At 45.1% G+C, this 26,500-nt stretch overlaps 1 protein-coding gene across 1 annotated transcript; it reads right to left on the bottom strand.

The window, feature by feature from the left end:
• Positions 1 to 623: 623 nt before the first annotated feature.
• Positions 624 to 26,500, bottom strand: LOC114695892 (spermatogenesis- and oogenesis-specific basic helix-loop-helix-containing protein 2). The gene is made up of 12 exons (XM_028873386.2): positions 26,453 to 26,500; positions 19,090 to 19,304; positions 16,314 to 16,375; positions 16,127 to 16,231; positions 14,429 to 14,447; positions 14,294 to 14,371; positions 11,538 to 11,648; positions 9,283 to 9,430; positions 9,069 to 9,157; positions 7,947 to 8,068; positions 3,255 to 3,511; positions 624 to 1,630 (listed from the first exon to the last, which is right to left on the bottom strand). Exons 1-12 carry the CDS (start codon positions 26,498 to 26,500, stop codon positions 1,475 to 1,477), a joined length of 1,410 nt encoding a protein of 469 aa, XP_028729219.1. The 3' UTR covers positions 624 to 1,474.

Below are 26,500 nucleotides of genomic sequence, written 5' to 3'. Positions count from 1 at the left end.
ACTCCCAGCAGTAAGGGAGGCCAGCCAGGGATACGACAAAGCTCACAGAACCCGAAACACCTCAATAACTTCTTTTCCAACGTCAGAGCAACCACAGCTGAGACTACGAACAGTCGTTATCCACATAAGAAGCACAGAGCAGGCCGGGCGGTGGTGACGAATACCTTTAATCCCAGCACTCAGGAGGCAGAGGCAGGTAGATCTCTGTGAGTTCGAGGCCAGCCTGGGCTAACAAGTGAGTTCCAGGAAAGGCGCAAAGCTACACAGAGAAACCCTGTCTAGAAAAACCAAAAAAAAAAAAAAAAGAAGAAGAAAAGAAAAGAAGAAGAAGAAGAAGAAGCACAGACCATAAGAGGGAAACTTCTAGTTCCTTCCTTCACATAGTGTGCCCCATATCTATGTGTTATTTTGGCATCTTCAAAGGACTTATAACAAGAAAAACAAAAGCTGAAGTAGTTATTAAGCATCTCAAAAATCTAAAAAGTCAAACTCCTTTCACACTATTATTAAAAGAGAAAACATTTTATTGAACAAAACAATGGATTACAGGGTAAACCTGGACACTTTAACAATAAAACTTTTGTGTAAGAACATTTCAATGAAATATAAAACAACCACACCCACCCCGTTTCCAACAGTTGCTCTAATACCCCGTAGGAAGAAAGGACAAAGGACAAAGATCTGTGGGTCTGTAACTAAAGATCCAGCAAGGAAAGTGCCCCTCTTAGCTCCTCATTCCACTCACATGGTTGCAAAATGCAACTAAAAGCATATTAACTTATTCAGTCACCAACCGGAAAAGCAGACACTGCTCCCGACGCCCCTGGATATTTTAGTTCAGGTGATGAATGAAAAAGGGGGGCTCTTTAAAATGCCAAATCTAGACAAGACAGCAACTAGAAATCAGTGACAGAAATAAGCAGGCTGCAAGATCTGTGCTTGGTGGCCTGGGGGGCATCAACACACCTTCCTGGTCTTAGCTGTTCACACCCGCATGGTCTTCTTCGTGGTATGATTTTCACAAAGGGAACAATAGTTTTTGGTAGAACAAGTGAGTGTGGGGTCACTCGGGCTACTGCTGCTTACAGCTCTCTGGCCAGGAAGTCCCAGCATGGATGAAGGTGCCTGAGACACAAGGCTGTCAGTGCCATTCACTGTCTTTCTATGTATCTTTGGAAGATTCTAGCACATTCATCAGAAGGCAGAGTCAGCAGCTTTCAAAAGATCTTTCTTTGTCCCTTCTTCCTGAACTGAACAACGGAGCCCAGCACATGGTCTAGACTATGAGCCTCAAACATGGATTGTCAATGTGTCCCAAATTGTCGCCGCAAAGGAGGGCGATGTCCCCTTTAACTGAAGGCTAGCTCATTCTTACTCACACTGTCTCAATGCATCTCTGTATCACGAAGTAGTTTATAAAGCCAACTGGGGTCTTCAGGCATCTAAACCTACGGGTTTTCCAATATTTATTCTCTTAAAAGTAATTGTTTCCTTGAGGCTGGGGGAACGACTCATCAGGCCCAAGCGGCTGCTGAGAAGCCTGACGATCTGAGCCTGAGTCTTGGAGCCCACGGAAGATGCCGGATGAGGGAGTGAGAGAGCCGGCCGGAAGCTCCTGGCCTGGAGTGCACTGTAGCAGAGACAAGGGAGACTGCCTCAACAAGGAAGAAGTGAGAAGCAAGAAAAGCTGTCCTCTGACTTCCACATGCACACACACACACACACACACACACACACACACACACACACACACACACACACACACACACACACACACACACACACACACACACACACTCACCCCTTTGAAAATCAAAGCAAAACAAAATACAACAAAAATAATTATTTTCTTATGAAAATTCTACTGCAAAAACATACACAGTAATTACATGTCTCAACAACTAAAAACTAATCAGGTGTGTGAGCCTATAGGTCTCAATGTGTCAGGTTCAGGGTGTGAGTCTGTAGTTCCCAATGTGTCAGGTTCAGGGTGTGAGCCTGTAGTTGCCAATGTGTCAGGTTCAGGGTGTGAGCCTGTAGTTGCCAATGTGTCAGGTTCAGGGTGTGAGCCTGTAGTTGCCAATATTTTGGGATGGTTTAAGCAGAAGGATCACTTGATCCTAAGAGTTCAAGATCAGAGCAGACAATAAGGCAGGATCTCATATCAGCCAGTCATCCATTCATCCATCCATCCATCCATCCATCCATCAATCAGGACTGTTGCATCATCTTTAACTTGTCTTGGTCTTCCTATTCTGACCATTACTGGCACTATTAAATCTGTGATACCCTCATATTTTAAGTTTTCTCTGTAATTCCTTTTGAGATGTCTTTCTCACAAGTGCATCTTGGGACTGTCACTATTATTCCTGTTTCACAGATGTCACATAGGGATGACACCACTCTGCTTAGAAGGGTTGTATTAGGTATCATTAGACCATGGCTTTTAAGTACACGGAATATATGACTCAGCTATGGTCTCCACAAAAGACTTCACTGTTTATGCTGATCCGTCCACCTGGAACACTCTTCCCTTGCTCATCTCTGACTCAAGACCCCCTGTGTGGCTAATTCTTTGTCTCTGGATCTTGGCTTAGACAGTAAGTACCTCTCCAGGGGTCAGCAGTAACTGATTTAACTATATGTTCTCTTCCTACATGCTCCAACCCATATCGCAGCTACCTGCTTCTCTGGCTGTATCCCCAAGACATTTCATGAGTGTGAGCATCGTGTCTCTGGACATTACATTCCCAGAAGTGCCAGTAAGCACAGGCCAGAGCATGAGGGTACCCAAGGACTGCTGTATAAAAACTGGTGTCTGAACTAAGCCTGATGGTGAATGAGGGATGGATTTTCATATCGTGAGGGTAACCACTGCAGCTGAGACAACAGAAGCAGTTTTGGGGTCAGCTGAGAATGAAGATAGAGGAATGGGTTGTAGTATCTTAAGAACTCTGAGGGGACAGGGAGGGACAACCAGATCCAGAAGAGATGGATTCCATTTGGCCACCTAATGCTAGTCTAGCTAGGCCATATCCAGATTCACGACACTAGACCTCCAGATACCAGGCCTGCAGCATGGAGACCAAGGGCCTGGGCAACTGCAGCAATTACCCCATCCAGACCGAGTGACTTAGACATCGGCACAGCTCCTGGGGTGCAGACTATGAGCTTTGAGGCCAGGCCACTAACAGCCACATGCAGCTACCAGCTGGCGAGGCTCCAGTCTGGCTCACAGATCCCGGAACACTTACCAGGTAACTGGGAGTAGCTGCCCGTGTTTGGCAAAGCACGGAACTGCAGTGCTGAGGAAGGAAGTTGGAGACACTGGGCACAGCGGACGGTAAATAAATGGAAATGTTCTGATTTGTTCTGGCAGCCGAATCACGGGGAAGGACAGCCCCGGGACAGTATGTGACCGCATGGCAGGAATTAAGCGAGAGTGCTGCACTGGAGACTCGAGTTTTAGAGAGATCCTCAACAGAGCTCTCCGGAACAGAGCTTAACTGGCCTGTAACAAGAAAGGAAGCAGGTGTCTGTGAACACTGGGCTCAGTTCTGTGACTCTGAACGACAGCATGTGAAAGACATGGTCCTGGTATCACTTCCCCACATCACACAGGTGGACAGCTCTTACACTTAAACACTGATGGAAAAATAGAGTGCCATTCCTGGAAGGACATTTAACGCAACATGACCGTGGTGTGTTTACATTCGTGTATCACAAGAGATCTTAGAAGACAGGCAGATCTCTGTGCCTTTTGGGGTGTGTGTGTGTGTGTGTGTGTGTGTGTGTGTGTGTGTGTGTGTGTGTGTGCTGTGTGGTATGTATGTCTACCACTGTAACCAAACTGACCATCTGTCCCGGTTAGTTTTATGTTAACTTGACACAAGCTGGAGTCATTTGGGAAGAGAGATAATAAAGAAAATTCTTTCAAAAGGCTGGTAAGTCCACAATATACTTTCTTGATTGACATGGGAGGGTGCAGCCCACTGTGGGTAGTGCTCCCCAAGGGCTGGCTGGCAGTCCTGGGTTTATGAAAAAGCAAGCTGAAAAGCCAATAAACAGTGTCCTCTGCTTCAGTTCCTGTCTTCAAGTCCCTGCACTGGGCTCTTGCTTTGACTTCGCCGGATAATGAACTGTAGGCTGTAAGATGAAATAAACCCTTTCCTCCACACACTGATTTGGGGCATGGTCTTTTACCACAGCAATAGAAACCCTAACTCCATTCCTATAAGGCCAGGAAGGATGTGAGAAAAGCAAAACAACACAAACAAAACCAAACTACATCCAGTCCCAAAGGAAGGTTTGGCTCATCTCTTTCTTAGGACTGAAGTGGGTTAGGCCATCACAGTTATAGTTTAGTTCTACACAGCAGCTAGAAGACGAAGATTCTTTTTTTTTTTTTTTTTTTTTTTTTTTTGGTTTTCCGAGACAGGGTTTCTCTGTGTAGCTTTGCGCCTTTCCTGGAGCTCACTTGGTAGCCCAGGCTGGCCTCGAACTCACAGAGATCCGCCTGGCTCTGCCTCCCGAGTGCTGGGATTAAAGGCGTGCGCCACCACCGCCCGGCTGAAGACGAAGATTCTTAAAACACATAATGTTTTCAAAATAATCTCCAGGGCTGGAGAGATGGCTCAGTGGTTAAGAACACACCCCACTCTTGCAGAGGACCTGAGCTGGGTCCTCAGCACACTCAGGACTCTAAGGATATGGTGCTCGGAGGCCCTGGCTGGCGGGCCAAGGTGTCCCGCGGGTGACGGAAACATGCCATGCAGATGCAGTGGCCCCGGCCAGTGCATGGAAAGTCACTCACACCCCAGGCACTGCATCCTCGTGGAGAGAGGATTTCATAATAGAAAGATAGAGAGAATGATAGGGAAAGAGAGAAAGGAGGGAAAGCGGAGGTGTGTGCCCCTCGTGGCGGGGGAGGAAGGAAGGGGGCATGGGGAAGAGAGGGGTTTCTCTTCGAGGCTTTTACATAAAATGATGTCAGGACACTGGGCGGTCCCAAGGGCAGGTTCAGAATGCTACCAATGACCCCCTCTAAATATATATAAATTAAACAGTAATGCGTATGGTCAGTTATTTTTCAAATGGGCAGTGACTAAATTGAGGGTTCCTGACTCATTGACCTTCCAGATCTCTTCGGGTTTGCATATCCCATAAGTCCACAGTTCTAGTATAGCTCTGTGTCTTCCCCAGCATGGTCTCTCTGGGTGATGGGATTCCACAACATACTCAAGCACAGAAAAGCCTGAACTTGCAGCCATCAACACCTTTTGTTTTGTTTTTACAGAACAGCGTTGTATGTGAAGATACATAACAGGCGTTGTTTTTACATAAACAGTATTGTGTGCAAAGATATATCCTTAACAGGCATTGGGTATAGCCTCACCTATCTGACCTAATCGGGATCACTTTAATCATCCCATGGTGATACTGAGCCACAGGCACTTACTGCCACTTGGGGTGACTTTTTTTTTCTTCCTATTTTCCTCCCTTCTCCCCAGGTCGAGAGAAAGGCCTGAAGAGACCACTGAAGTGATCTGTATTTCTTTCTGTGGCTTCAGGGCCAAGTGGGGGACTGTGTTCTCTTTGGTCCCTTCTCATGTCTTTAGACACAGCTGTAGGAGCCTATTTGTCCCAGAGCTCCCCTGATCCCCTAAACTTGCATGTGGTGCATCTGTCCTGCACTTGAACACACTGGGTGGACCAGTTTGCTACTGTGATCCTGTCTGCCACGGAGTTCCAAGATCCACACGAACAACTACTGCATCTCCTCTGAGTTTCCCCATCTCTGAGGCAGGGATGCCAAGCAGAGTACCAGGGCTCAGGCTTGCAATTAGTGGGCAGAGTGATGGCCAAGGATGTTCCCAGCACAGTGGGATGCTTTGACAGCACAGTTCCTTAGAGGAAGCAATCAGAAGACTCAGGAAAGACTGGAAGCTGAGGAGAGAGGCGTCCCTGTCGTCACTCAGCACCAGCCACTCAGTCTAGATTCCACTTTACTGTCTCCTCCATGGGAAGCAGCCTCCAGGAACACCAAAAGTCACACACTCACCCTCTTGGGCTTTGGCTCTGTTCCTTCCCATCCTATTTCCGTAGCTATGTGGGAATGCCTGGGTTTGCACAGAAATATAACAGAAACGCCTCTGGAAGGAGGATTGCATGTGTCCACATGGGTATCTGTAGTCTATGTATTTCTTGACCACCACTGATCTAGGCACTAAAAATATAGCAATGAATAAAACAGGAGGGAAAACCCTCTGCCTTTGTGGGGCTGGCATAATAACAGGAGAAGACAGTCAAAAAACAAAGCATAGGTGTAGTGGGTAGCCATTCCAGCTTTGATCTGGAAGTTCCAACCCCCGTTGAGGCTTCGGTAACTATCACACCTACAAGGCTGGGCCAAGAGAGGGCCCTGAAGACCCGAGATCCAGATGCACCTTGCACTCTTGTTTCCTGGACCCTGGATGCTAGAGGTAGATCGAGCAGAGTTCTCCCAAGAACACTACCAAACTGCGCTACATCTTCCCCAGACCCTGTAACCTATCTATCCCTTCATTTGTAAGTTACACCACTAATAAACCTCCCTTTTAACTATGTGGAGTGGCCTTAATAATTTCACCAATACATAGGAGTAAAGGGCATTAACAGGCAAAGAGTACCAAGAAGTCAAATCCAACCTAGACAGTGGATAAGGGTGTCCTGTAATGTGTGCAGCAGGCAGGAATGAGGAGCTTTAACTAGGTGGTTGAGGACTCAGACTAGGTGACCTTTAAACAAAGACTTGAAAGAAGTAAATAAATTAACATTCTAAATGCTCAGGACAAAGCCAGCACTGAATTCATATGAGCACACTCAGTCCTCTATATCCTTGAGCTGGCATTTCAACCATGGATTGAAAATATTAAAAAAAAAATCAACAACAGTGAGTCTATAGAAGACATAGACAGACTTTGTTCTTTAAACAATACAATGTAACAACTATTTGTGTGAATTTACATTGTATCGGGTATCATCCAACCCACCAAAGATTTCAAGTAAGCAGGAGGATGTGACCAGGTTATATGCAAATGATATTCCATTTTATAGAAGGGACTTGAAACTCTGAAGATCTGGTGTCAGCTGAGGGACTTAGAACCAATCCTCTGTGGGTACCAAGAGAAAACTATGCTTCATTTTAGATTTCATTTCTATAAGAAATAAATTCATCAATATACTTATCATCTAATAGCAAGATACACTTTCTGGCAATTATGGTCAATTTTGAGGCAGTTTATATTTTTTTATTTTATGTGTATGAGTGTTTGCATACATTTATGCATGTTTATCACATGCATGCAGTGCCTGCAGAGCCCAGAGAGGGCAGTGGGCCCCCTGAAATTGGAAGTACAGGTAGTTATGAGCTGACATGTGGGTGCTGGGAACTGAACTCAGGAGAGTAGCCAGTGCTTCTGCCCCTAAGTTAACTCTTGTGGTTGAATCTGAAATGGGCCCCCAGTCTCATTTTGAAAACGTGTTCCCTGGCTGGTGGCACTGTTCTGTGGGGTTGTGAAACCTTTAGAAGCTGGAATGCAGCTTGTTGGAACTGGGGAACTGTTGGAACTGATCCTGATTCCTAATCCCCACTTTGTGATGTCCTGTGGTGTGAATGCTGCCCTGCCTGTCCTAGTTATCACAGACGGAATCCTCTGGAACTGGGAGTTCAACATTTCCTTCCTGGGCTTGTTCTGTCAGGGATTCTCCCACAGCAACACAAAAGGAACAGAACTCAGTTTAAATACTTCAGGATGAAGTCAGGACTCATTGTGTGATGTTTCAGCTCTACTTAAGCACCCAGTTACAGCAGGAAATGAATGGGGACTCCAGGGGCCCCAGGGGCGGCAGAGCCTCCCTTCAGGCCCATGTGCTCTGTGAACTGCACAGGGGTAGGCATAGCTCACCTCTTACAGCTTCCTCCAAGGGCCCTTCTGCAGCAGGCCTGGAATACACAGTCAGGCACTGGTCAGCCAGGAGCTGGATCTCCCTCACAGATGAGTAAGCGCTTGTCAGCACACCACTGTCCCTGGAAAGAAAAGAAGGATTCACTTTGTGCAATCTCCCGGAAGACAACATGAACAGCGCTGAGTTCAAAGGCTTTTCTAAATTGTTTTCTAAAAAATGTATTGGTGGGGCTGGAGGGATGGCCTGGAGGTTAAGGGCACTGGCTGCTCTTGCAGAGGTCTTGAGCTCACCCGGCAACCACAAGGTGGCTCACAACCATCTACAATGAGATCTGGTGCCCTCTTCTGGCACACAGGTATACGTGCAGGCAGAACACTGTATATATAATAAGTAAATAACTTACTTGTTTATATGTATGAGTGTTTTCCTGCATGTGTGTATGTGTACCACACAGATGCAGTCCCTGCAGAGATTAGAAGAGGACATCAGATCCTATGAAACTGGAGTTACAGCTGATTGTGAGCCGCCATGTGACTGCTGGGAAATGAACCCAGGTCCTCCGCAAGAGCAGCCAGGGTTCTTAGCCACTGAGCCATCTCTGCAGCTCTTCAAAGGCTTTCCTATTAGTCAAGATCTGAAAAACCCTGACAGAGCCTCAGCTATAAATTACTTAAATAGGACAAAGAGGTACTCAGGCCTTTTAATGATTCTTCAAGGGTCTTTTTTGGTTTCTCTTTGCTTGCAGGACTCCTAAGTTTGAGTAAGGAAGTCATCACTTGGCATGTCATATTTTGAATCAGCGAGCTTAAGGACTGCCTACTAACTGGTTTTAAATGCTCCACAGCCCTCCACCTCTGCCAGAGGATTCTAGACTCCATCCTGCCCCTGCTGGACAAGCAGTCTCAAAGCTCTATTTTAAAGTTCTCAGGAGTAACAAGGACCACAGCCGGGAATATTCTATGTGTGTTTTGCGGTAATGAAATGATTAGTATGGGCAGTGGGAGACACTCGCAGATCCTTAACCTGGGCTCTCATTGTGCTTTCAGTTCCTGTCCATGCATCCAGCGCAAACAAGGAAGGAAGAAAACACAGTCTAAGGATTCCCACAGTCCTGGCCGTACCTCTGTGATGTGGCTGCACGTGGAACGAACAGCTCGATGGGCACTTGTCTCTTCGAGAACCTTTTATTGCTCTGGAGGGATTCTGTAATCTAAACAAGGACAAAGATGCACATAGAAAACCAGACTTACCAACACATGCATTTGCAGTTACAAAAAGAAAATTAAAAATTGGGGCATGGAAGCATTGCTGAGTGGGACTTTAGAAACTGAATACCTGGGCCATGATGGCCGGAGAGAGGTTCTCCCGGACATACTTCATATAATCAACGGTCGCTTCAATAACTGAAGCCACATCGCTCTTCCTCCCCTTGACATACGGCAGAAGAGTACGCAGCTGCTCGCAGCAAAACTTGATGCGCTCTCTGTTCCAACGATTGTGAGGAAATAAGAAGTATTAGTCTCACTTTCTTCTTTGTTCACAAGGATAAACAACTCTTCTTCCTGGGTTTTTGTGAAAATGGACTGTCCCCATCTTCATCTGGTCCCTGTTTCAGGGGAAGGCCATGTCCCCACAGGGCAGCAGCCCTCACAGCTCCTGAAATCACAACCTCCAGGGTCCCCACTCACAGGCTGCACAAGATGAACATCTGCCAAAGTACAGAGTCTGTGCCATGGCAGCCCCAGCGCCCTCGACCAGGCCCCCAGCTGTGGTGCCCTGGGTGCCCAGACAGTGCAAAGCACACCCCTCACAGCCCCTGAAGATCTGTAGAATCCTTGGGGGGGGGAAATCACATGCTATACAGACATTCTTCTTCAGTTCACACTAGAAGCCTAGCAGGCCAGGAAGAGTCAGGATCTGGGTTTGGACCATAACAAGAGATCATTTGGTGTCTTGTGACATGTGAGTTTCACACACACACACTGTGGCCTGAGCTGAGGGAAAACAAGAAGACAGCTTTCTAAGCAGATGAGCTAAAGTGCAAAAGACACTGGCCAGGCTAGCGTCCAAAAGGAGATGCACGAGGAAAATAGATCTAATTGAATTAATCAAAGCCCTTGCCATTTTCCCCCAAGTACTCGTTTTTATCCAGTTATGGCCTTGACATGTGCAGAGCGACTAGCTGAAACCTTAGTCAAGTCCCTAAATTTCTCTTAATTTCAGAATAGAAGAAAAATTAAACAAAAAAAATCTTGCTTGACATATAAATATTCAGGGGTTGAAAATAAGTTGGTAAGTGGTAATTTTTTTGTTTTTGTTTTTAGAGACAGGGTTTTTCTGTGTAGCTTTGGAGCCTGTCCTGGAACTCACTTGGTAGCCCAGGCTGGCCTTGAACTCACAGAGATTCACCTGCCTCTGCCTTCTGAGTGCTGGGATTAAAGGTGTGCACTACCACCACACAGTGGTAAGTGGTATTTTTATAGGGCTTCAGGAGCTCTGGGGCTCAGCAGAGATGTCTCAGGAACCGTTTTTTGGTGGGGTGGGAAGGAGTCAATAACTGGACACTATTATTGGGAGGCTCTCCACAGAGAACTTTCACTTACAAAAGAACTGAAGATAAAACACACAGTAAAGTTTCCATGTGCAAAACAGCCTCTCGGGAAAATATGAAAAGTGGCCTAAACATGTTAAACAGGAGGACGCCTTAAGCAAATTGCAATCTATTCTATCTTCAGAATTTCATCTGAAGTGGCTGTGATGTTACAAATCTCACTGAGGAAAAGTAGAACTCAAGACAGCAGTGGGGGGGGTGGATGTAATCCTAGCCATTAAATAAAGCAAGAATCAAAGACATTAAGCCATCCATCATTATCTACAGATGACAGGACTGTGCACAGCAATTCTCCTCTTCTAGAGTTTTGCTAGATACATGTCACTTCCATAACGAACAATGCCATTACACATTGCTCCACCGTGTATTAAGAAAACATCTGAATGCACAGGAAATGGGAGAATTACAAACGAGTATTTCTATTCCTGCCACTTAGAATTTTACTGTTCTCTAATCACACTGTGGCACTGGTGCCTACTCGGCCATTTGGTCACTCTGGGGACCAAACAGCTGAAAGGGTGACACATATTTAGTGGCCACATTTACCAGTTTCATCTAGACTTTTGGCAATGTTAAAGTGATGAAACTTGTAGACGTGATCCCTCTGTGTCAAGGAATAACCAGGAAATGTAATTAATATCATGAGTGTAATTAATATCTTGAATGTAATTCATGCCACTGAATTGTGAACTTAAAAATGGCTGCAACTGCAAATATTATGTTCATTTAAAAAAATAAGGTGGAATGTAATCACCATACATTATATGTGTGTATGAAGTTGAAGACAGCGATGTTCTAAAATAGAAAGTGGTGATGGTGTCATGGGCCTATGAGAATACTGGACTAAAGTCTATCAAATTGTGCAAACAAGGCAAATTGTATACTATGTGAATTATTTGTCAATAAAGATTTTATAAAACAAAAAAAAACAAACAACAAAAAAAAACCACCAGGAACCAAAGCCTGCATCGACACTCACCTCCTCAGCTTCTCTTTGCTCGAATGAACAAAAGAAGTCTTTCTGTTTTTCTCAGGACCCGGCAGTGGGGCCTTTAATACAAGTTCTCTGTCATTTTTCAGCTGCCCAGAGCTAGAAACAAATGAAAAATCATGCCACATATTAAAGAGGAAAATCATCAGGCAATTGTCAACGAATGAACGCCAATTCAGTAACCAGATGGAGACTACGTCTCCTGCTTCATACAAACCAGAAGAGGAGGGGGCAGGGAAATACATTAAATCTCTGTACCTGACACATTTAGTACTGAATCTTTCCTTTCAGATTTCAAAATATCTGACCATTCAAAATCCAATGGTCAAAATTCTAAAATACACTAAAGTATAACATATAATCAGGATTAAGACATATCGATTATGGCTATTCCGAACTACAAGCAGTCACCCACTGACAGTGTTTTGTTTGTTTGTTTGTTTGTTTGTTTTTTAACTTCATGCTGCCGTAAAAAGCATTGCAACATCAGTCTATTTCTCACAACCTGCTATAAATCAGACTGAGTTACATGGCTCTCGCCCAACTGCAGGCTAAAGTTAAGTGTGCTGAGAATGTTACAGGGCAAGCTACGATGTCAGTCAGATTGGATGCAGTTTTTACTTACAATACTTTGTACTGGGTCTTACAGTCCCTCTGTAAATCAAAGAACATGACTGTATCTACCCATAAGACATTAAGGCACATGGAGCTAGAGAGATGGTTCAGTGATTAAGAGCACTGGATGTTGTAGCAAAGGACACAGGTTCCATTTCCAGCACCCACGTGGTGGTTCAGGACCATCTGTAACTCCAGTTCCAAGGTATCTGATGCCCTCTTCTGGCCTCTGAGGGCACTACAGTGTGTAATGAAATAAAAATTTCATTACAGAGAAAAGAACAGAGCAACTTTACATGTCCTACGCCAGCTTTATCAGCAAAGTCAGTTTCTCTTTTAAATTTTCTCATTTAATGGACGTTGTTCTGACTCTACTGTCTAGATTCTAGAAATTCATGGTTTTGCACGATGTTATTAATGTTTATTTTATGTGTATGATATGTAACACATGTGTGCCTGGGGCCCACGGATGCCAGAGGAGGGAATAAGACCTCGGGAACTGGAGTCAGAGACAGTTGTGAGCTGCCATGTGGGTGCAGGGAATTGAACCACTCTAGAAAAGTGGCCAATGCTAAGAGCTAAGAGCTGAGCCATCTCTATAGGCCCCCTTTACACTGTTTTTTAGAAATTGAAAAATAACCCCACTTTGTGGGGGGATAAGGAAGAGGGGAAAATGAGAGAATGAGAGGAAGAAGGAAAGAGAGACAGACAGAGACAGACAGAGAGAGAGAATGCATGCATGTAGAGGCCAGAGATCACCTTGGTGTTTTTCCTCAGGTGCTGTTCACCACAGACTTTGAGGCAGGGTCCCTCACTGTCCTGAAGCTCACCAGACTAGCTGGCCAAGGTGCCTCCCGTTTCCACCTCCCCAGCGCTGGGATTCTAAGCTCCCACTCCACAAAGTTTGTATTTGAATTCTGGGTCTCCAGCTCAAGTGCCCATGCTTGCCAACGAGTACTTCATTGACTGAGTTACCTCCCTAGCCCTATAATCATATTTTCTTTATCCAAAAGGGTGAAACTTGCCTGGAAATTTTACTTTGATTGACAGTGGTTAAGATTAGGATGGAGGATAAAGAAAAGTTCAAAATTAGTAGGCACTGAAAAAAAAACCAAGGAACATAGGCAGATCATGAAGCCTCACAACACCCTTCCCCACCTCATGCCCCAGACAGGGGGTCACCTTTCTATAAAGCTCTTGGAGACTCAGCAGCTAAATAAGATTCACCAACTGTTGTTATCCATGCACCACTTCAGTGAGATCATCTTTGGTTTGCCACACTGAACTGGCTGCCAAGTCCCTTCCTCGTTCCCAATGTCGATGGCTGCATTCTCTACACATTCCAGAAGTGCCGGACTTGGAATTTTCGTCATCAGCAGCATCCATGGGCTACAGCGAATACCAATGGGCTACTTGTCTATTCTGGGAAGCACTAAGCTCTATTAAAAACCTCGTTGGTGTAAAAAGGGGTGGGGGGGCAACATTCACAAAAAGCCGGTTTTTACCAAACATGCAGAGCTTAGTAAACTAGGTAGAGTCTGGTAAGTAAGTAACATAGGAAGAGTCTGACCCCAAGTTCAACTGCCTGTGGGGGGTGGGTTTGAATGGCAGTTCTAACACCCAGAAGAGAGACAGGCAGACACTGAGACGGCCTGTCCAAACTCCCCCGTACAGACACTGAGAGCTTCCTTCATAGGACATAGAACACACTCTCCCAATCGCAGGCGTTCAATAGCTGAAGCGCTGAGTTTGTGAGTTCAAAACAGACAACAGGGAGAAAGTGCTGTAGACACAGACTAGGTAAGGCTGTGTTTGTCTGTTCAAATATCGGAGTTTCAAACTTGTGTTTGGGGGAAAAAAAAGAGTCTGCTGTTACTTTATTTGAGTATCAGTGTGTTTTCTTTCACTGAGTTGGATCCTCTTGTGAGGTGTACCATGATCTCAACTCTAGAATCTGAAACAGAAGAACGCTTCCTGTCTCCCAGGGAAGAATCCCCTCCCCCCCCTCCTTCTGTATCACTCTCAGCACCAGGGCCGTTAGTGTCCTATCATGAAGTTCTTTAAGGAAATGTACACACAGTAAACATCTGTAATATGGGAAAGTAGGGAAAAAATAAAATGAAGCTAACCGAAGAAACAGATCAGTAGAAAAGTGTTCCCCAAGTTCACTGCAGAAAGTCTGGAGGTGCAGACTATGTTCTGGAAGCCTCTCAGCGCTTTCCGCATTTGCTGGAAGTTTGAGGTGTAGTCCGAGTTCTGGAAGCCTCTCAGTGCCTTCCACATCTGTTGAAAGTTTGGAAAGCAGATCATTTTAATCCTAAAATCACTACCAATGATTTTTTTACAGAGCAGGCTTTTTAAAACAGAAAGCAAATGATAGATTTCAGTCCAGGAAGCATGAAACCACTCCAATTAGAAAGTACCATGGAAAGGCTCCAGACATGGCACCCCAGCATATCCTCTTTTCAGTTAGAACCTCTTCACTTAGTGACATTTTATAAAGCACCTCCAACCGAGTCGATGTATCACCTTCCTATTTATAAAGAAATGTCAAGCAACGGCACTGTCAAGATACAGCCTCAAGGGAAAAAGAATCTGCAGCTGTCAGTCCTTGGAGCAATGATAAAACCACCAGAGAAAGACTGTGGCCCATCAAAGGTGCCGGGCCGGTGATGAGCAGCTGCTGTTTGCACTGAGGACCGGGAACAGATTGCAAAGGGACCGTGACCACATGCCTAGTCAGACCCAGGAAGATCTCTGAAGCCAGAGGGTTAGGGGTTGCAGGTGGGGAGGGGAGGTTAGAAGGGGATGGGATTGAGGGAGGCGGAAAGGGGCTACAAATTGAACTCACTACACTGACCACTGAAAACTAACGCTATAAAGAGGCAGACATATTGACTCTAGAATGTGACCTTATATATAATAACCCTCAGTGTGTTTCAAAAAAAAATACTAACTTTAAGTTTCCAGCTGTACAGAGATATGACTGTAAGTGTGTGTGTGTGTGTGTGTGTGTGCATATTAGCAGTATGTAGAGTTGATAAACATATACATTGTAAACACAGCACAATCAAGTTAGTGTATTCATCAACTTACATAATTATTTTCTTGTGCATGTGTTGAAAACATTTAAAACGGATACTCTCAGCAAGTTTCAAGTACTCTACACAGTATTGTTAATACAGCCATCAAACCATATCTTAGGTCTTCAGAGTTTACTTATATGATGTAGCAAAAACTCTTCACCCCTTAACCAATGCTCTCCATCCGATAACAACTTAATTCTGAATGATTTCTCAGCTAGTGTCCCAGCCTACAGCAAGCAAAAATAGTTACTGAAACACATTAATTCCAGGACTTGGAGGCTGTCTGCTGTCCTTTTAGGATAAGCTGATTTAATTAGTGCTCAAGTGTTGCAATACACAATACAATAGGTAAGGGATTACAAAAGAGAGGTCTACTTGAGGCATTGACATTAATGCTTTGATCTAAAACTAACCAAGGCAAAGAATGACCCTGTATTCATTTCAAGAGGTAATAATTACACAAGTGTTTTGCAAAGGAGTTATTGCTCCTGTTTTTTGAACATCCCTGAAATGAAGTAACCTAATTAATTATATTTTAATAACCAAGATATGGCAGCACCCAGGTTACCAAATGAAAAGAAACATAGTAACATTCTCGAACAAAAACAAAAACCAACAGAACCTTCATCACACAGCTATCATGCAACTCATTTGAAATTTCTGAACATTTCAGCTTCTCTTGCAAATAAAGGAAAGATTTTTTTCTCCTTATTTACACTTATTTCCTGACTATGATTGAAAAACATACTCATAAAATACATGGCAAATTGTTAATCCACAAATAAAGGGCACAAAACAAATTTAAAGATGTGCAAACATTTTTATAGAATTTTAATAAGAATTTCTTAAACCTTTGCAAGTATATTTGTAACTCACCCATACCTGTGAAATATGCTTTCCAGTACTCTACCACCATGTCCATTTTTCCCAAGGTCAGTGGCTCAGGGAAACTAATATCCACTCCATAGTCTGAAATACAGCCTAAAGAAATCGAGTTAACACCAACCTTGTAATTCCTGTTTGAAAACGAAACACATGCTACAGCAGGAAGTCACATACATACCTTTAAATTTTTCAGGTTTTATAAAAACAAACAGCAAACGGGTGTTTTTCTTCTTGCCAGATCTGAGGGGAAAGTGTTACAATGAAACAAAATCATCATTCAAAGAAAATTAGACTCAAGAGTTTAACTCCCTAGAAGCCAAACTATAGACACCTTTAACTTGGAGAATTCACAACGATGGGAAAAAATTTTAACTCAGCATCTCAAATCAATGAGGAGTGGTGTGATGGACTGCTCTTTCTTAACTAAAGAAAATAATCTGAACCTTCTCCGTATTTTCAAATTTCTCATTAGTTTAAAAAAGGTTTTTTTTAAAAAGACATTTCAAGACCACTATAAGAATAAAATCAGGGCTGGAGAGATGGCTCAGTGGTTAAGAAAATTGACTGCTCTTCTAGAGGACCTGGGTTCAATTCCCAGCACCCACTTGGCAGCTCACAACTGTCTGTAACTCGAGTTCCACGGCACCCGACACCCATGGCAAAACACTAATCAAAAATTAAATAATTTTTTTTAAAAAAGAAGGAAATCAGCAAAATCCAGATTGGGGAAAGTTGCATAAAACTTAAAAAAAAAAAAAAATACATATTTGTGTGTTTGAAAAAAAGATAAATATATATAATTTATGACAAAAAAAACCCCAAAGAATACAAGGAAGAGAAAATTGAAACTTGACTTTTTATCAACATGTTTTTTTTTAGAATCATAAGCAGAAAACACTGAACATTGATTAGATATTTCAACATTAAAGAATTATTAATTTAGCCAGGTGGTGGTGGCACCTGCCTTTAATTCCAGCACTCAGGAGGCCAAGGCAGGCAGAGCTCTGTGAGTTTGAGGCCAGTCAGGTTAACAGAATGAGTTCCAGGACAGCCAAGACTACACAGAGAAACCCTGTCTTGAAAAACCAAAAAAGAATTATGAATTTATAAATGTATAGATGTGCTATTGGTACTGTGGCTTTTATTGAGTCCAATCTTAGACAAGTATTTATTAAAATACCGAAAGGATGAACTAAACAATGTCAGGTTTGCTGTAAAGTCCATCTGCAGCAGAGCTTTCTGGAAGAGGGAAGGCGTCACACCAAGAACAATCAAAACCGCCCTGAGAACTTAGGAGTTCACTGGTCTAGTCTTTCAGACTCATGTGTACAGTATGGCAGCTAAGCAAAAGCTGATTCTTCAGCTCACAAGCTTGGATTATCCAGGAAGTGGGAGCCTCAACTGAGAGCATGCATCCATCAGACTGGCCTGAGGGCAAGACTGTAGGGCATTTTCTTGATTAATGATAGATGTGGGAGGGCCCAGCCCACTGTGGCTGATGGCCACCCCCTGGGCAGGTGGTCCTGGGTAGAATAAAAAAGCAACCAGGCAGTGGTGGTGCCCGCCTTTCATCCCAGCAGTTGGGAGGCAGAGGCAGGCGGATCTCTGTGAGTTCGAGGCCAGCCTGGGCTACCAAGTGAGCTCCAGGAAAGGCGCAAAACTACACAGAGAAACCCCGTCTCGAAAAACCAAAAAAAAAAAAAAAAAAAAAAAAAAAAAAAAAAAAAAAAAAAAAAAAAAAAGCAGGCTGAACAAGCCATGGGGAGGCCAGTAAGCAGCAGTCCTCCAAAGCTACTAGATCCTACCTTGAGTGCCTGCCCTGACTTCTCTGCACAGTGGACTACTATCAGGAAGCTGAAATAAACCCTTTCCTCCCCAAGTTGCTTTGATCATAGTATTTATCATAGCAATAGAAACCTAACTAAGAACCTTTGCATTATACTGTTAGTGTATGTAAAAGTGAATGTATATTACTCTATATTCCATATTTTATCATAGACTTATTCCTAAGCATCTCTAGGAGGCTGGCTCCAGAGTCTCCCAGGAATACCCAAATCAGTCTGTGTTCAAGCCCCTTGCAGAAAACTGCTTTTAGTGAAGGGGGGGGGCAGAGGGCAGAGTCCAGGTGCTCCAGGTAGCCTGGTAGTGGCATCCATCTCCTGTTTCCCACTAACAGGTAACTGAGTGGCTTAGTCTTCTTTCTGCCTCTCAGCCTGTCTGGTCCCCTAATGTAATTTGCATATTCCCACTCAGGCATCGTAAGGGAGTCCCCAAAAGTTCTCCATTAGCCTACAAGGGCCTGTCCTGGGATATCTTGATCCCACTTTCTCCATCTGCTCTTTCCACGGGAGAACCAAGCTGTTCAGCCCTAACCCTGTTTAAACACATCCTGAGTGGTTCAAGAGCCCATGTAATCCCGCAGGGAGAAAGGTAACTCTCCCTCCGAGGGACTCCATTTCTCTGAAAGCAGCTCGGGCTTGAAGAAGCTGAGCCTTTACAGAGCTCTAAGATGCAATGGGGATGTCTGAGTTGGTATCTGTCAGATCCCAGGAGCCTCATCACACCCCAGAAATAGATTCTGGCCACTGCCAACTCCACACAGAGCTTGGGGTGCTTGCTTTACTATCCACCATAACTCTCAATAAACTCGGAAAAGATGTGCCATTTTAAATGACAGTTATTTTAAAAAAGCATATCGATGGGACCAACATCAGCATTATAAACCAAATAAATTTCACTCATACCTATTCTCTCAGGTTGAAACATGAGTTCTTACAATAGCATGTCAAACTGGCCACGAAAACAGCTTCTACCCATGAAGATGTGCTCCATTTTAAAACTTAAAGTGGACAAAATTTATGTCCATGATATCAATATATTGTATCTTGCCGATTTAAGAAAAGGGTTTGAATGGCGATTTTAAATGCACAGAGTCAAGACTGGAAAAGTTTTACCGAATGGACTTGACAGCCTCCAGCTCCTCCGCGGTTAAGGTGGAAGTCACCTTCAAGAAGATGATGTCGAATGAGTTTGCGGCCAAAAGCGCGGCTACCTTCTTCACATCGCTGACGGTCAGGGTGAAGTGTGCGGTGCTGGAAAAGAATTTCTGTATAGAGCCAGTCAGGAAGTACCTTGTGGCATCTCCAACCAGCAGAAGGTCTAGTTTCCCCTGAAAGAGAAGGAAGGAAGCAGAGGTCACGTGTAATTACTACCAAACAAACACGAGTGAGAAATAACGCAGGGAGCTGGCAGCTGCCCCTGAACACTGGAGGTCAGGAAGTTCTTCATTGCCCCCCATGCCAGGGCTAGGCTTGGGCTCAGCAACTTGCTACTTTGTTAAGATCCTGCCCTCTAAGGCCTGGAGAGTGTGTTTTCCCTCTAAACCTCTCTTGTTCCACTAACAGGTAAGGTTATGATCCAGTTTCTTAATTGGACTTACCTGCTGGAAAATGTATTTTGTGAGAAAGCCAAATTGGTGAGTCCCACATTATTTATTTTGCTAAAAACACATTCCAGAGAACAAATTTAAAAAAAAAATCTAAATTTGGTGCTAGAGTGATGGCCCAGTAGTTTTAAGAACCCTGGCTACTCTCGCAGAGGACCCAGATTCGTTCCCTGCACCCTTTGTGATGGCTTACAGCTGTTGCTGAGGACAGTTCCAAGGGATCTGGTGCCCTTTTCTAGCCATCACAGGTACCAGGTACACACAGACACACATACATACATGCAGGCAAAACATTTATACAAAACCACCTCATAATGTTTTAAGTGAGTTTATGATGTGTGTTGGGCCTCATTCATAGCCATCCTTGGCCACATTGCCAACCATGGGTTGACGGGTGGACCCTTGCCTCTCTGCACACAAGGCAGCACCCTCCACGTGACTATTACCCTCTCCGGCATCCGCCATGCCTTTCTGCTGGGAATGCCTGGAATTTAAGACTTCATTCTACCTGTTCTATTTATAATTAATATTTACACATAATGGTTTTTGTGGCCATTTCTTTGATTCATACTGTTCCTGGTGGCTCCTATCTGCTTCTTCCTGGGGTCCATTTTATTGAATTTCAGTACGGGCTCAGGAGATTCTTCTGCCTGAAAATGCTGTCACTGTGTTCTCACAAGTCAGCGCCAGCTGGTCCAGATCAAAAGCCACCGTGTCTCTGAATTTTGAAGATGACGGTCCATCACCTTGTGATATCCAAAGTGGCTGTCGAAAACACCAAGCAACTTCCCTTTCTTTGGGTGACTTTGTTATTTTTTTTATATTCTGTGTCCTGACAGTATCTCAGTAGAAGCATTTATTATTAGCTCTGGAAACGGATGGGATTTCTTCAATCAGGGATCACGTTTTCTCTCTGTTTTCTTTCTCTCCCCGGGAATCTTCTGTGACATGTTAGAAACCACAGGGTGATTCTTTTTCTCCGTTTCTCTGTGATAGGTTAGATTGCTTTCTCGGCTTACAGTCCTTTAAAAAGTACTGAATTTAGTTGTGAATTTTTAAGGTTTTATATTTTTGGTGTTTTCATAACCTGTTACTTTTAGAAAGTGATAGCTTCTCTGAAGATACAAATTAGAATTTGACTTGTGTATGAATGTGTGTGTATGTGTGTATATGTATATGTGTGTGTGTATGTGTGCGTGTATGTGTGTGTATGTGTGTATGTGTCTGTGTGGGTGCGTGTGCATGTGTGTGTGTGTGTGTGTGTGTGTGTGTGTGTGTGTGTAGGTCAAGGACAACCTTGAGTGTCACTTTCCAGCAGTGCCTACCCTCTTTGTCAGGACCGGGTCTCTTGCTGGGCTTGGAGTTTTCTCAGTATGACAGGCTAGCTGGCCAGGAACCCCATATCTCCACTTCCCCAGGGCTAGAATTACATGACCATGCAGCCAGGCCTGCAATGTGTTCACCTGTGATTGCACATGTGTATTCCTGCAGGTGGTCGGCAGAAGTCTGCATGGGATTTCTTTCTCTGCTTCTCTCCGTCTTACTTTTTGAGGCAGAGTCTCTAATTGAATCTGGAGCTCAAAGATTTGCCGGAAGTGGCTGACCAGTGAGTTCCAGGCCTCCCCTCCCCCCCATCTCTTCCCAAAGGGAGTGGGCAGGAGCAGACATGCCTGATCTTCACACAGAGGCTAGGGGCCTAATGCTTGCACGTTTGCACTTTACCAACCATGCTATCTCCCCAGCTCTGCACATGAGAATTCAAACACGTGTTTCTATTCTCTTTGTCCTGGCCCCTTCAGCTCACTCTTTTACAAGTACCAAAACAAGGGTGATTATGAACAAACTAATTTCTTCCTTGTCACTCTGGAGATTGGAAAAGTCCAAGATTAAGGTATTGGCAGATCCAGCGTCAAGTGAGGGCATGATTCCTGGTTCACAGAAAGGAACATTTCAGTCAGAGTGCTTTCACGTGGCGCAAGGGCTGATGGGTCCACATTGGGCCTCTTTTACAGAAACTAATCTTATTCTTGATGGCAGAAGTACCCTAGTGACCTCATCACCTCGGAACAGCTCCCCCTCCTACTTCCAACACCTTGTGGCGGGGTGTCAGGATGGAGAGGACCCCAACACTCACAGTAAAGCAGGCTCACAATGTGTGCCGGTTAAAGCCGCGCACCTGTACGACTGCACCTGCCTACATCCGGGAAGCTTTCCTTAGAGAAACTTAGAAAACCGAGGACAGAGTAGCGGTCAATGTCCCCAGCGGTGGCTTCCTTTAGCGGAAACTGATTTGGGTCCAGTGTTAGGGAGCGGGGAAAATGGAAAACAGACTGAAGAGCAGCGAGGGTGGGATTGTGCCCGTTCCTGGCCACACAGAGGACTGGAAATTACCCACGCTGGGAGCCTTAGTCCCACGTGCAGCTCATTTTCTGTAAGAGCCGTTCACAGGCCTAGCCTAGAGTTAAAAGCATCCTCACTCCGGTCAGCTGACCGAGCTAAGTGCAGGGTTTCCGCATGCAGCCGCTTCCACACCAGGGGATCGCCCTCCGCACAGGTGTGGACCTTTGTTCCTGTCCATCACGAATCCGTTTCATCTCAGCATCTCCTCTCTCCCTGTCGGCAAAGCTGTCGCTCTTCTCTGTAGTGGACATTTGAGCCTGTCACCCTCTAGCTGTCTGACTGTGGGTTTTAGGTTCTGAGAGAGGCTGCTGTGTCGGAACCACGCACAGCAGTGGGCGTGGGGGCGGGGTCTTCTTAGGTTTTAATGTAGACTTGCCCCTCCCCTTTCTTCTCCAGTGCTCTTTACTTGCTAGAGGCTTCATTATTTCAAAAGTGCCTCCCGCTGTGGAGTTGAGAACAGAGGAGGTGGAGGAAGTCTTTATGTTCAATTCACACCGGCAGGGGCCAGTCTCACTCACCTGCTCCACCAACATCAGAAAGGATAAAAAATGTCCACTCCTTAATGTGGTGTTGTTGCTTGAAAACTGACATCAGCCTACCTTACCAAACATATTTCTGTTTTCCTTGAACCCTATCATTTTCAAAAATTACCATAACCTTTTCCTTTAAAAATAATTATTTCGTTAATTATTTGAGACACAGCCTTGGTATGTTCCCTAGGCTGGTTTCAAACACTCAATCCTCCTGTCTCAGCTCCTGGAAACTATAGAGACCCAGGGTGAATCTAGAGGCCCTTGTGATCGGTTTCACTTCATTTGAAAACCACACCATAGGTCAGTCGTAGTTCAGGTCAGTACTATAGCTGGACAACAATACTGCATCACATGATTAATTCTATTCCAGCACTTTCCTGAGACCTCCTGCCCAAAGATGAAGGCTGCTATAACAGTGATAGTGGTTATGAGAATTGATTCCAAGAGGGTTATGGTTTTGTTGGTTTTTTTTGTTGTTGTTTAAATAATGTGTTTAGTTGAAGCAACTGCCAATATGCTAATATAATCTGCTACAGATAGGGTAACCATAAAATGATTATATAAATGTTTCTGTGGAGTGTATGTGTGATGTGGTATGTATGTGGAATCTGTTTATGTGGTACGTATGTAGTGTGTGTGTGTGATGCATATACGTGGTATGCTCTTACGTGGTGTGTATATGGTGTGGTGTGTGAGGGTATAGTGTTGGATGTGTGTGGTATGTGTATCTGAAATGTGTGTGTATAAGGTGCATGTGTGTGTGGTATCTACCTGTGCATGTGGTGGGTGGGTGGGTGTCAAGTGTCTTCCTCAGCCACTCTCCATCTTAGGTTTTGTGGCAAAGTCTCTCACTGAACTTGGGTTCAGCCACTGGACTAGACTGGCTGGCCAACAAGCTCCAGGGATCTCCCTGTCTCAACGCCCTCTCGCCAAGCAGATGGATGCTGCTGCTGCTGCTGCTGCATCTGGCGTTTATGTGGGTACCGGGTGCCAAACTTGAGTTCTCCTGTTTGAGCTGCAAGCACTTTACCAACAAAGCCGCTGCCTACCTCTCCAGCCCCCTAATTTTTCTTTTACCTTAATATAGTAATTTTTCTTTCACTGAGCCATTTGAGAATAAAACAATGTGGTATGAATAATGACACTGAAAATAGGTATAAGCCAGGGAGCCAGGGCTGGGGATAATTTGTAAAATTTTCTATTAGGAATTTTGGTTCTCTTCGTCTTCTCAAACATCTCACCGCTTTGTGCTCCTGCTTAATTGGGCTTGATAATTACTGCCCCCAAAGGTATGTATTGAGCCCTCCTACTGGGCAGAGGCAGTGCTGGGAGCCCCTGCACAGCCAAGCGTCCCCTGCACAGGCCTTTCCACGCCTTCTCCATGGTGTAGACAGCAGGGCTCACAACCCTTGGAATACAGAAGAGAGCAGGAGCCTTGGTTACCAGCCCATTCCCAACATCTGATGTGGGGCCAAGAGAACAAAGGCTTCAGGGCAAGAGCCAGAATCTGCCTCTTGGTTCCAGGCACCAACACTGGCTCTAAGTGAAAGAGCCACGACCTGTACCCGAAGGGCAAGCTCACAGTGCCAGGGCCCTCGTACATGGTAAACACCTCTATATTTCCTTAAACGCCAAACCTGAGCACAATACACACACACACACACACACACACACACACACACACACACACACAAAATGTCATTTCAAGCTGAGAGGCTAGGAAAGAATTACAGGGGTGTGCATTCAGGGTAGGCAGTGGAAAACATTGTCCCCACTGCGTGAGTCACAGACTCTGAGAACAAAAGCAGCTGCCTTGTCCTTGGTGGCACCTGATGTTCTGACCGCATGAATTTCCTCCCAGCCCCCTCCCTCCCAGAGTCCCCAGAATCTATCAGTCATGTGGAGCAAAGTCAAGAGCTGTAAGGGACAAAGACTTGGGGAGGAGCCTTGGGGTGTGAGGAGAGGAGGAGCAAGGGAAGCCACGCTCTGTGGAGGAGCCTGAGGTCTGCAAATGCTATGTGCTGAGTGAGACACACACACAGTACAAAACAAAGCAGTTCTAGAAAGATGTGGCTGGCCCTCTTGCCAAAGGCTTCTTTTCCTGACCTACAAAACCAGAGCCACAACATACTCAGAGTGTCAGCCAATGTCACACAGATTAAAGCACATGATGTGCCACTCAAGTCCGCTATCCAGTAAAGTAAATTTAGCAAATAAAGTACAATTAGCATACATCTGAATGCTGACTCAGTATCTTGTTGATGGTGTAACATCTGAACACAGGCAACAGGCCAATAACGAAAAGAACGGAAAGTTCTAGCATGGTCTCCTTTGCAAAACTGCCTTTTAAAACACGTCTAGGATTTCCACCTAAGAACACAATCGGCTAGATTTCATTTGACAGCCTTTTTTTTTTTCTGTACGAATTGCTTAGTGCATTTTAACTAATACATATTCATTGGGAAATTAAAAAAAAAAAAAAGAAGTGAAAATGAAATCCCACGCTCTCTTGGGGTGTGGCTTATTAACGCCCTGCCGCTCGTCCTTTAATTATGGGCAGTTTTATAACTCGAATCATCACCAATGTCCTTATCTCCTCCGGCTCATTTCTGGCTGCGGCATTATTCAGGGCACTCACTGCAGTCTCTACCATTTTAAAGCGCTAGATTTCCATCTGCAGTCGGTGGCGGTCTAAACCCTTAATTAGTAACAGCAGGTGCTGAAGTGCTTAGCGCGAACCACTCCTACATTTTAGTGAGTTGTTATTTATGTCACTCTTATCACGGGGAGCAGCGCTGGCAATCCGCAGCAGCGGCTGCCTGGGCCTGAACTCTCAGAGGGCAATCACCGGCCTCCGGTTTCCCAGGGACCAAGGGATTTAGCTCTAGCTGGAGACTAAACAAGGCGCCGTGCTCGCAGAGGATCACAGGACTCAGAGCGGGCTCCACATTCTCCTGGGCCAGAACACAAAATTATTTGCGTTCTAGAAAATCAGGCATGTTATTCAGAATTCCATTTGGGGGCCGCTTTGCTTAATCCAGCGCCATCGAAGTACTTTCTTTCCCGTAGAGCTTTCGTGCGCGCACAAACCACCTTGCTCAGAATTACCAAAAGCCGCTAAACAACCTACCGAAATAATTCCGTTTCCAGAAGCGTGTTCCTAAGGGGTCAGAAGATTAAGTAGTCAAAGACTTCTAAGGGTTTCAACAAAACTCATCTAGGTATAAGTGACCCCTCCTCTTTGTCCAGAAAGATCTGTGAACAACAGAGAACACCGGCTTCCCTTTATGGGGTGAGTAATGTTCCTCTACACTCCTCTAACCAGGCCATCAGCGTTCCCGCTGTTTTGTTTTGTCTTGTAGACGGGGTCTCACACTATAACCCAGAGCAGGCCTTGAATTCATAGTAATCCCCCTGCCTCGGCTTGGGCATAAGTCACCAGGCCCGGGTTTCGCTCCCCCCCCCTTTTTTTTTTTTTTTTAAATCTGGAACAGTAATCCTGTGGGTTACCAAAGGTCTGGTCAAGGTGCATTTCTGGGGCCTCTATCTGCGAAGCACGGATGCTGCGCATACTGGCAAGCCGGCTTTGTTTGAGCAGGGCCACCTTGGGTCGCCATCTTCGAAAGGCGAACAGTGCGAGGAAGGACAAGGGCTCCGGAAACACGGGCAGATAAATGCGCGCCCCTCGGGCCCAAACCTTTCCTGTAGGAAAGCTCAAACCCGGTCTCCCAATTCCAAGACTGGCCCGAGGCTCTGCTCCGGGCTCCAGGGTCAGGGGGTTCGAAGTCTGGCCTGGTGGCTTGCTTGCCTCAAGGAACAGCCCCACACCGGAGCCCAGCTCCGGGCCCTGGATGGAGCCTCCTGGGTGCACTCTTGTCGGGCTGGGCCTGAGGGGCCAGGCTAGGGTGATGCTCACGGCCACCTCCCGACAGCTCCTACCTGCCCTGGCCTCCGGCCTGGCTTCCCACTCTTCAACGGGTCGGCCAT

Source organism: Peromyscus leucopus, chromosome 6, assembly GCF_004664715.2.
Source record: "Peromyscus leucopus breed LL Stock chromosome 6, UCI_PerLeu_2.1, whole genome shotgun sequence".
NCBI classification, from domain to species: domain Eukaryota; kingdom Metazoa; phylum Chordata; class Mammalia; order Rodentia; family Cricetidae; genus Peromyscus; species Peromyscus leucopus.
This window is presented reverse-complemented; position numbering and strand designations above follow the sequence as displayed.

Excerpts from the sequence above, each read along its gene's own strand:
- LOC114695892 (XM_028873386.2), bottom strand. The coding sequence starts at position 26,500 with ATGGCCGACCCGTTGAAGAGTGGGAAGCCAGGCCGGAGGCCAGGGCAG. Across the intron at positions 9,158-9,282 it reads CTCCGGCCATCATGGCCCAG|ATTACAGAATCCCTCCAGAG; the intron begins GTATTCAGTTTC and ends GTCCTTGTTTAG. Across the intron at positions 3,512-7,946 it reads CTTGGAGGAAGCTGTAAGAG|GCCAGTTAAGCTCTGTTCCG; the intron begins GTGAGCTATGCC and ends TTCTTGTTACAG.